Source organism: Echinops telfairi, unplaced genomic scaffold, assembly GCF_000313985.2.
Source record: "Echinops telfairi isolate 266 unplaced genomic scaffold, ASM31398v2 ScPeMD7_7425;HRSCAF=8463, whole genome shotgun sequence".
NCBI lineage: Eukaryota > Metazoa > Chordata > Mammalia > Afrosoricida > Tenrecidae > Echinops > Echinops telfairi.
The window spans coordinates 3,384,603-3,395,899 of record NW_022111325.1 but is presented as its reverse complement, the minus strand read 5'-3'; the positions used below and the strand labels follow the sequence as shown (position 1 = coordinate 3,395,899).

Here is an 11,297-nt window from a genome sequence, read left to right as displayed (position 1 = left end):
ATAAAACAAATAACTCTCCATCTGTTTGAAAATTACACAGCGAGCTTATCACTGGAAGAAAACGGAATAGATTATAGTATTTTTGCCTTGAGGAGGAAAATTGGGGTGGCTGAGGGACAGGTACCCTGATGATTCCGCGTTGTGGGGGATCTGCAAGGTGAGCAGTTTGAGACCACCAGCTGCCTCACTAAACAGTGTCCGGGAAACCCACAGGGGCAGCCCTACCCTGTCCTATACGGTCAGGATGAGTCGGCATCGCCTCCATGGCAGGGAGGGAGGGACAGGGGTGGTCCAGAGAAATGCTGTGTTAAAATTACCTCTCTAACTCCTAAGTCTTGAGCCTTGAGCATGTATTTTCCTTTAATCATTTTACTGGGGGCTCCTACATCTCTTATCACAAACCATACATACATTCATTGTGTCAAACACATTTGTACATATGTAGCAATCATTTTCAAAATGTTTTCTTTCTACTTGAGCCCTTGGTAGCAGCTCCTCATTTCCCCCCCCCTACCTCCCCAACCCTCCGTCCCTCACAAACCCTTGATAATTTATAAATGATTATTATTTTTCATGTCTTACACTGACCTATGTCTCCTTTCACCCACTTTTCTTTTGTCCATCCCCCTGGGAGGGGGTTATTAGTAGATCATTGTGATCAGTTCCCCCTTTCTCTCCTCCACCTTCCCCTTATTCTCCTGGTATCACTACTCTCATTATTGGTCCTGAGGGGTCTATCTGTCCTGGATTCCCTGTTTCCAGCTCTTATCTGTACCAGTGTACATTCTCTGGTCTAGCCGGATTTGTAAGGTAGAATTGGGATCATGATAGTGGGGGGAGAGGAAGCATTAAAGAACTAGAGGAAAGTTGTATGTTTCATTGGTGCTACAGTGCACCCTGACTGGCTCTTCTCTTCCTTGTGACCCTTCTGTAAGGGATGTCCAGTTGTCTACAGATGGGCTTTGGGTCTCCACTCCACACTCCCCTCATTCACAATGCTATGATTTTTTTGTTCTGGGTCTTTGATGCCTGATACCTGACCCCATTGACACCTCGTGATCACACAGGCTGGTGTACTTCTTCCATGTGAACTTTGTTGCGTCTCAGCTAGATGGCCGCTTGTTTATCTTCAAGCCTTTAAGACTCCAGACGCTATATCTTTTGATAGCCGGGCACCATCAGCTTTCTTCACCACATTGGCTTATGCACCCATTTGTCTTCAGCGAGCTGTAGGGAAGGTGAGCATCACAGAGTGCCGGGTTATTAGAACATCCGTCGAGTACGTATTTTCTACGGAAGAAATTAGCGGATTATTTTTAGTGACAATCTGGAACTTGTGGGGAATCTAGAGGTACTTCGACGCTTTCCCCTTTTCTAAGGTCTCACTCCCAAGGACCAGGAGAGAGCTGAGGAAGAACCCCGGACTGCGCCCCGGGAACATCATTGTGCAGCCACCTGTGCCACGCAGCCCTGCGCAAGCGCTGCAGCCGGGCAGCGGGCAGCGAGGCCCTGGTTTTCCCAGGAATTGGCAATTTCAGGCTTCTCCACCCCTGTGCTGCTGCCAGAGGAGGGTTCTCTGCTCCTTTCTCCCCTGCCCAAACTCCAGTGGCTCCCCAGCTAAATGTAATCCGAACTCCAGGGAGTGAGGTTTGGGGAGTGGTAGTCGTTAAACTTCTCCAGTGACTAATGTGCTCAAGTTGAAAGCCATTGCCTTGCAACAGCACAGTCAGATAGAACTTTCTGTAACAATGGAAGTGGTCTAGTCTGCTAGGGGCCCCAGGAGGCTGCTGAGCTCTTGAAATGTGCCTAGGACAGCGGAGGAAGTGAAGGTTTCCTTTTGTTTAAGTTTACCAATCGGGATTTAAATAGCCACATCTATAGAATTGCACAGCCTTAGGGATTCTTCTTCCTATCGCTATTAGAAAACTTTTTTTTTATTGCCAAGGAGCATTCACATACAGGAGAGCTATAAAACATAACCATTTGAAGGGGGAAAAAAAGTTAATATTGTCATGCCATCAGCTAACAGCGACCACAGAGTAACTAAAAGTACCTATTAGTTAGGAGCCCTGGTGACACGGTCATTTAAGAACTCAGTTGTTTACTGCAAGGTTGACAGTTCTCCAAATCTACTCAGTGAGTCTGTTGGGAGAGAGACCTCTGGTCTCTCCCACAAGGATCACAGCCCAGACAACCCCACAGACCTCTCTCCTGTTGTCCCAGGGGGTGCCGTGAGTCAGAATCAACGCCAGAGCAGCTGGCCATAACGTGTGCCGGCCAGAAAGTAGGAGACCCACGGGAAGGATTAGTCCCACGCCCTACGGAACAGAGATTCCATGACCTCGAGACCAGAAGAACTGGATGGTGCCCCTCGACCACTCTGAAAGAGATCACCTTGAAAGGTTCTGGGTAGAATGGGAGAAAAAGGTAGAACACAACTAAAACTATATAAAAACGACTAGATGTACTGCTCAGATGGAGACAGGCCGAACCCCGGAGACTACAGTCCGGTCGGGACTTACCTCAGGTCCCAAAATGAACTCGCTGCCATGGTTTCATTTCAGTCAAACAACCAAAAGGCAAACTCACTGCCATCGAGTCAATGCCGACTCACAGCGACTCTGTAGGACGGGGTACAGCTGCCCCCGTGGGTTTACCCGACTGGAACTCTTTATGGGAGCAGAAAGCCCCATCTTTCTCCATCGGCATGTGGCCAGTGGTTTCAGACTGCCGACCCTGAGAATAACCACTACACCACCAGGGCTCCTAGCCAAACAAACAACAGACAGGTCTCTACCATCAAGACTACTGGACTCCAGGGGGGTGCCCACTTCTAGAATAACCAGCTACTGGAGATCAGAAGGGCAGCATTTGCTTGAGGACAAGGGGCAAAAGGCAGGGAGGGGTTGGGGAAGAAGGAGCCAGCCGGGAGAACAGGAACCGGGAGGAATGGGGAGAGTGCTGTCCATGGAGCCAAGGGGCCATTGCAATCAGGACCGTGCATGGGTTTGTTGCAAAGAGCCCTGTCAACCTTCATCCTGTTCACAATAAAGCAGCACTTCTTGACCTGTGGGCTGCGACCCCTTTGGGGGCCGAACGACCCTTTCACAGGGGTCGCCCAATTCATAACAGTAGCAAAATGACAGTGATGAAGTAGCAACGAAAAAAATGTTATGGTTGGGGGGGGGTCGCCCCCACATGAGGACCTGTATGAAAGGGTCAAGCGGCATGAGGAAGGTTGAGGACCGCGGCAATAAAGGGTTAAATGACAACACAAACCACACATCCATCTACTCTACTCGCTCTGCGTGTATGTCACCCAGTTGACTGGTGTCCAGCATTCCCCTTTACAGAAAAGAAAACTGAGGCCCAGGAAGGAGGAGTAACTTGCTGCGGGCCACCCAGGAGGTAAGCAAGCGGTGGAGCTGGGTCATCTGGCCCCCCAAACCCAAGCTCCCCAACCGCCCTCCCATAGGGTGGAAGTGCCTTACTAAGGGCCCAGTGCTGGTCCTGCCGCGCTCTCTTCAAAGAAATCCTTGTTATCTTTCGCTTCTCAAATGAAATCTTACTCAGGAGTTAATACAACAATCAACCCAGCGATACCCAATTTTATCAATCATTTCCTCTACTCCAGGGCTGATTCAAAGCACATTCATTGCATGAATGCATCACCCTCCTGCCCCCTGGGCCCCTGGATGGGCTGCTCAGAGCTGGCTGGCTTCCTTTAAGACCAGCAGAGAGGGCCTCTACCCGGGAGTGAGGGGGTGGGGACTGAATGGAGCAGCTTCCTTCCTTTTGGGCACCCACCAGGGTACCCCACACCCATGGGCCACCTGGCTTTCACGCCTCATCACAGCCCCATTTGTACAGACCGGAACTGAGACTAGGAGCTATTAAGAAGCTTTCCTAAAGGAACACAGCTCCTGGGTGACAGAGCCAGCACTCAGATCCGTTGCCCCAGACTTCACAGCTCATGCTCTGGCCACTCTGACCCCACATACAATGCCTACGGACAGGACGGCTCTTTTATTCTGGGTGGTGTGAGAGGCAGGGGTGCGACCCAGGGGCAGTTTTGAAAACTGCTGGTCTAACCCATGCTTTGGTTTGACAGAGGGAGTAATGGGGGTGGGGGCAAGAAGTGGTGATGGGGGTAGGTCTGACACAGGCCTCGAACCTAAGCGTCATCGTGGTTTCCACCTAGGCTGCCTCCTTTACACGTCACATCCACCCCACCAATGAGTGGCCGTCAGGATTCAAGCCCAGGTCCCTTGACATGCTCCCACTGGACTGGACTGCCCCGTCCAGCAGCAGTCTCAATTCCATCCTCCCTGACACTGGGTCAACTCTTCCTGGTGATAGCTGCAGAAATAAGTCCACCATCCTCTTCCCCAAGCTTGTTCCTCCAGAGCAGGGGTCCTCAAACTTTTTAAACAGGGGGCCAGTTCACTGTCCCTCAGACCATTGGAGGACTGTACTATAGTTAAAAAAAAAACTATGCACAAATTCCTATGCACACTGGATGCTAAGCAGGACAGGCAGCGGCGGTAAAAACACCAGGCGGGCTGCATGTGGCCCACGGACTGTAGTTTGAGGACCCCTGCTCCAGAGACACACTTTGGATCCTCGGAGAACATTTGCACCCACAAGCCTTCTTTGCTTTGGGCCCCAAGTCCCTCAACTTTGATCCCGGTCTTCCTTTCAGTAGAGATGTTTATTTATGAACTAGTTTAAAATCAGGCTGGCCTGCTGGAGGCCTGTGACCAGTGGGCTTTGGACCTTTGTTACTCAAATTGTGAGCCTACCTAGCAGCCCCTTAGAGCTTGTTAGAAATGCGGACACCCCAAAGCTCCTAAATTAGGATCTGCTTTTGAAGAAGATTCCCCAGGTGATTCAGTTGCAAATTAAAGCCTGCCAAGCATCCCAAGGGAAACAGGTTAAGGCCCACCCCCCTAACTGGCCCTCTGTGGCTCTTGGTTTGGTTGTTAGGGGCAGCTGGGAGTTGGTTGATGCTATTGTAAGAAAAACCTTGGATATTAAATTGCAACCTCAGTCTGGGGAGATTATTGCAACAAAGAGAACCCTGACTGTCTTATTGCAACCAGCATCTGCACAGTGGACTGAATGAGAAGCCCAAGAGATTTCTTACAAGAATCTGCAAGTCTTAGTTGCCACATGATGCAACAAAGTGGAGAAATGGGCAGGCTTCTTGGTTTTGACTGAATCCGGTTGCACTAAATTGGAAAACGGTTTTAAAAGAATATTTAAAAAAAACAAAAAATATTTGCTTTGCCACCAAAGCTGGACATTTTATTTACCTGTCCCTGGCCTGGACAGGCAAAGGACACGTGTTGTGACATTGGGACACACCTTTGCAAAGTCTTTGAAGTCTGGTGGCAAGCTCCTCTCCTAACAATGGAACAACAAAGAAAAGTGTTGGCCTGACAGAATGTGGACTATCACACCAACTGCATTTCAAACTGGAATGCACTGTAGAGTAAACAGGGATTGGAATCTAGTTGCCCTGTTGCAACAAGTTTGGATTTGCGACGGAAACATCGACAAGCGTATGGCCAAGGGCGTGCATGGCTCCTTCATTGCAACAGGACCGTGCGGCGGCGTGCCCCATTGTGCCAGCAGCTGGCCGGAGAGGCTGTGGATCAGGCCAGAGGGCCTTCTACCACAAACGCGAATTACACCGAGAGGCCAAATGCTTTGCCACAGGGATAAGGACAGCCAACTGTGTTGCAGGACTGTAGAGAACAAGTGCAGGAGCCCTTGGGCTGCTAACCGCCAAGGTCAGCGGTTCAAAACCACCTGCCGACTAAAGAGAACAATGGGGGTTTCTACTCCTGTAAAGAACTCCAGTCACAGAAACTCACAGAGGCAGTTCTACCCTGTCCCACCTCCACGAATGATAAGCAGCCACTGGATGCTTCAACAAGCTTCTGGCAGGGCAGTCATGGTATCCTGTGCTACACTTGAGGAAACAGGCTCAGAGGGTTATCTGGTGAATAGCAAGTGGGGGAAGGGTGAGACGAAGCCCTCAGCCTTTGGTTATACAGTGAGCTTTCTTACAGGGGCAACTCTGCCTGTGCTTTGCAATAGAGTCAGGTCCTGTGTGGAAAGAAAAACATGCATGATTTACCTCCTCAAACCTAGTATATTTTGTTGCAAAGTTATAAGGCTCTGGATATGCTATATAAGGTCAAGATCCAAAATATCTTCTAGGAGATCCGTGATTGTTGCTGGTAGGTGTAGGCAAATGGGTTCTTACTCCTCATAATGCTGTGTACCACAGAAAGGAAGTCCTGCAGGTGCTGGGCCAGCCTCACAGTTATGTCTGAGCCCATGACAATAAATCACATGCAATTACAATAAAGCCATGACTGACCTAATGGAAAGAGACCAAAATTGTTTGGACTTTTTTTTTTTCTCCCAAGTTTGGACTCTTAATTGCCTCTGGGCATATAATCTCGGCTGAAAATGGAGCTTCCTAGCGTTGAGCAACCATATTCTTTAAGATTCAGGTTTGAAAAAAAAGATTCAGATAAAAAAATCCCTACCTTTGATAAGCCTCCTCAAATTCCCTCACTCCCCACTGGTCAAAGAGGTAAAGCCTGGCTCCTCCCATCCTCACTGCTTGAAAGTTCTGGCTTTATGGGCAGGACACTGTCTTTCCCCACTAAGACAGACCTGACCTGTTCTTTACGGGAGGGCTTGGCCAGAGGGTCACAGTGACCAGCTCTATGGCAGACATTACCATAATGAACCAGGATATCACGAATATACCTGGAACGTGGCCACTTTGTGGCCGCCAACCCCTCAGACACCTCTTGGCCACCAAACTGTAGCCATGCCTCCCTAACAAAGGGCCATGCACTGGGCCAGAGTTCAGAGGTTTTCTTAGTCACCCACAGACTCTGAGCACGTCGAGGCCCAGGCCAGACGTCTGTGTGCGCAGTGGCGCCGAGAGTCCACCCCTGGCCCCCAGGCACCTAGCACGCTGTCATGCCCTGTGGGCGCCCAGGAGGAAAAATTTGTGGATTGGGATGGGGCAGAGAGGGCAAGGGAAACACTGCAAATAGATGCCGACACTTGACTGCGCCCGGCCAGCAGTTGGGAGCGCCCTGCGGGGCCGGGGGAGGGGCGAGGGCCGCTCCGTCCAGCGGGGCGCCAGTTCCTCCCGGGCGGGCAGGCACCCACCGACCGCGGGCACACAAAGCCTGCTCGCCGCGCTCGGCGATCGACTCCCCACGCCTGCGCCGCCGCGCGCCTCCAGGCGGCTCCGGGTTGGGCGGCGGGCGGTGGCAGGCACCCGCGTCCGATAGCTGCGCGCATCGAACCGCCGCGGGAGGGAGCGCGAAGGCGGGGGACGCCGGAGGAGGAGTGGGAAAGGGAGGAGGGAAGAGGCGAGGGAGCGGGGACCGGGCGGGGGGTGGAGGAAGAGGCCTCGCGCTGAGGAGGGAGCAATTGAATTTCAAACACAAACAACTGCCCGAGCGCGCACCCGCCCGGCCGGAGCGTTGCCCCCTGTGCGCGCCCGCCCCGTCGGTGAGGCGCACCGAGAGAGACGCCGTGGCCGCGCCGGAGGTCGAACCGGGGGCCACCATCGAGGCGGGGGCCGCGCGAGGGCCGGAGCGGAGCGGCGCCGCCAACGCCGCACGCGCAAACTTGGGCTCGCGCTTCCCGGCCCGGCGCGGAGCCCGGGGCGCCCGGAGCCCCGCCATGTCGCGATCCAACCGGCAGAAGGAGTACAAATGCGGGGACCTGGTGTTCGCCAAGATGAAGGGCTACCCGCACTGGCCAGCCCGGGTGAGTAGCGCGCCCCGTCCCCGCCGGGTTTGGGTTGCATAACACCCGCGCGGTACTGGCGCTCCGTGCCGAGGGAGGCGGGGGGAGGGCAGGGGGCGTCAGGGTCCCCCGGACGCTCTCGCGGTCGCCTGCAAGCCCACCCGCTGGTTATATAACAGTGGCGGCAAGGGGGAGGGGGCCCCCGAACACCTGGCGGGTACAGCGTCCGCGCACAGGCGCGTGTGCGGCGTGGGGCTCCGAGGGCGCGGGTCACTTCCCAGCCACGCGCCGCGTGCTCAGTGCCGCCCCCAACCCCCACCCTGGCTGCAGTTTCGGGCTCGATCCTGCGTTTGGGCCGGTCTCGGAACTCCCTCCGCCCCACGGCCAGTGCCCCCTCTACCTCGGTACTTCGGGACCCGCGTTAGAGATCCCGAGCTTCCCCACCGATTGAAGCCCCTCCCTGGTACTCTCTTTAGATTAAAGGTTAGGGAGGATTCAGCCCAGAGGACTAGAGGGGAGCAGAGTTCGCTTCGAGAAAACTTTGGTTTGGGGCATCCGTAGGAGGTCTGAAGTTGGGAGGGTCGAGGAGGAGTTGAGGGCGACGTAAGGTGGCGGGGTGGGGGGCAGTCTCCCTGGCTCAGACCTGGTCTTACAAAACCCTCCCCGCTGCAGCCTCATAAAAATATTCCTCTATTTGCTGCCAACTCAAATTTGAGATTTGAGGGTGGCAGGGCTCCTGTGAGGCTGGCAAGCCTGGCCTAGACTGCCTGCCTCTTAGTCGGGGCAGGGGGGGTGCCCCAGTTGCTCCTATTCCCCTCCCCCAGATACAAGCATATGCCGCCAGAAGGCAGGCGCAGTCCACCATGTGGTTGATCAGCCCGCCAATATGGGGTCCGTGCCTGCCCGCCCCGCCTTCCCAGCACCTGACCAGGTGGGAGGGTGGAGTCCCAAGCCCAAGTCTGCCCTGTTCATTGTTCCCCAGGACTGAGACCAGTTAAAGTCAGTGGCAGCAGTGCTTTGGAGTGGGGGAGGAGAGGAAGGGGGTGTCACAGGGGGCATCACCTCTGGCTACTTCCTGCAAAGTTGTGGAGGGGCCTTTCACACTGGGTGAGGGTATGGCTCTGTCCCTCAGAGTGAAAACCTGGAGCCACGGATGCAGGGCGGGAATCTTCTAGGGGCAGAGCCCCAGTGCAGGACTGATTTTTGTTTGCTTGTTTTTGCTTTGGGCTTCTCTCCTTAGAGTGACTCTGGGTCTCTTCAACTTACCAAACCGGGCGGAGCTTAGGAAATGACCCCAGGCTCCCCGGGGTCCAGCTCAGGGTGTCAGGCCAACATTGGGGGAACCACTGTGTGGAAACCCAGGAGGTTCTTCTCCGAGTTCTCTCTTTAGAGAGCGTGCCTCAGCTCATGTGCCCATGCCCTGAGCTCCTGAAATTTCCCAGTGGGCACAGTAAGCCTGATCTCTGCAGTGGAAGGGTGTTTTGGAGGAAAGCAGGCGCGCCCCAACTTCCAGGGCCTATTGAGGGATGTGGGACAGTGTGAGGCGGCAGCCACCGTCATTCTTGTCATTCTTGTGTATACATGCGTGCGTGTGGCATGTGAACACTTGTGTACTTTTACCCCTCACTGTTGATCCGACTGGCTTTTTGTCCCAGATGCCAAGGCCTTGGCTGGTAGGGCAAGAACTGAGCCCAGGTCTCTGCTGCCCCAGCTTCCTGGGGGTGAGGCAAAGTTCTGAGGCTGGGCTGAGCCTGGGGAGGGGGCCTTAGTTGGAATGTGAGTTGCTGGGGGCCCCTTTTGGATCGGGAGACAGGAGAGACGCAGGGCCTCTCTGTGAGAGACCCACAGGAGATGCTCCGCGGCGTTCCTGTAGGCCTTGGGGTGAGGGCAGGGGCTGGGACTGACATCTGGGAAGCCCAGACTCTGCCACTGTGGCAACCTGGGCCTTTTAGATAGTGGTGGGAGGGAGAGTATACTGGATCCCAACGAGATAGGGCCTCACCCTTTAGCCGTCCCCTGACTTCATTGTGATAATGGGGAGGAGGGGGGACACCCACAGCAGTCACCTGCCTACCTCCCAGTTGCACCCCATCACTCATGAGATGAATGAGGAGCGGGAGGGAGCCCTGCTGACTTCCCCCTCAACTAGAGGGCCAAATTCCTGACTCAGGATAACAGCCACTCTGCCCACCTTCCTTTTCTCGGCTGCCTGTTGCATGTGCCCACGGGCCCCAGTGGGAACCCAGGAGAGGGCCACGTGGTGGGCAGGACCTGCCTGCAGGGGTAGGGTGACTCCATCTTAACCTCCTCCTTTCCCTCTTCCCCCAGTCTTAACTTCCTGGGGTGGGGGGTTCTCCCAGGGCCTAAACAATTGACCTCCAGGACTCAAGGAGTTTTTTTCTCTCTCTCTCCTCTCCCAGGTTCCTTCCTTTTTTTCCTCTACTTCCTGTTTCACAATCCCAGAAAACCTGAGCAGCAAGAGGGCCCTTGCTGTTTGCCATCCCCCACAGCTAGGACCCCCCCCCCCCACACACACACACACATACACACACAAACACACATCCTCCTCTTCTTCCTCTAGGGCCTGCCACAAGCTCTTGAAGCCCTGGCTGCCTCCTGGCCCAGGTTTTCTGGTTGGGCCAGGGCCCTGGGTGTGGTGGTCAGGGCCGTGGCTGGCAGCCAGTGTGGGCTTAGCCTCCCTGCCCCGCCACCCGCATCAGCACTGGGCAGGTGACCCTGGGCCTGTGTTTGGTCAGAGGCTAGAGGAGAGGTGTTGGATTCTCCCCATTTCATCTTCAGTCCTTGGGACTCCTGGGAGATAGGAGCTGTGCGTGTGTAGGCCTGTCCAGCGAGGCCAGGCAAATCCAGAAGGCCTGGGGTGGTGGGCTGGGGCCTAAGCAGAGAGAAGCCACTTTCTGGGACCCTTGGCCTGACGCAGACATAGCAGTGCCTCTCCCCCTGCCCCCCCACCCCATGGTGGCCAGTGGAAGGGGTCCCAAAGAGTCATCTGGCTGCACCCTGACCCACTTAGCTTCGACTCACGGGATCTGAGTCACACACAGCCTGGATATAAAGGCACTGCCTGGGAGACATATTGGGGTCCCTGTACTCCCCTGAGACTTCACCTCCTCTAAGAAGAACCACTCTTGTAAATGCAGCTAAGGTAGCTATTTCCTTTGGCTGGAGCAGCAGATTCCACTACAAAAGGGGGGGCTCCCTTAGGGAGCGATGGGTTGAAATCCTACAAAACGAACAGCTGGCCTCCACTCTTCTGGGTGCCTACCCTCAAGGTGAGGTAGGGGGAGGAGCGACCCTTTCAGGGAGAGGTCCCTGCCCAGAGCCTCTTCCTCTCCCCGCTAGACCCACCCTTGGTTTGGACAGAAGTCCGCAGAGCAGGTATATCTGGCAGGGCTCCTTCCTTGTTTTCAATTCAGTTCCCATCCTTTTGTTTCTACCCCACCCCTGGAGTTGGGCAAGCTGGTGGCCTCCTGGGTCCCCAGTCACAC

General features: G+C 54.5%; 1 protein-coding gene across 1 annotated transcript in view; it reads left to right on the top strand.

Moving 5' to 3' along the window:
- The first annotated feature begins 7,634 nt into the window (after positions 1 to 7,634).
- The window catches only part of HDGF (heparin binding growth factor), a 9,174-nt gene continuing 5,511 nt past the window's right edge, over positions 7,635 to 11,297 (top strand). The window contains exon 1 of the mRNA XM_004714717.2: positions 7,635 to 7,812. Within this exon, the coding sequence (XP_004714774.2) occupies positions 7,726 to 7,812 (87 nt within the window). The 5' untranslated portion in view covers positions 7,635 to 7,725. The remainder of the gene's footprint in view (positions 7,813 to 11,297) is intronic.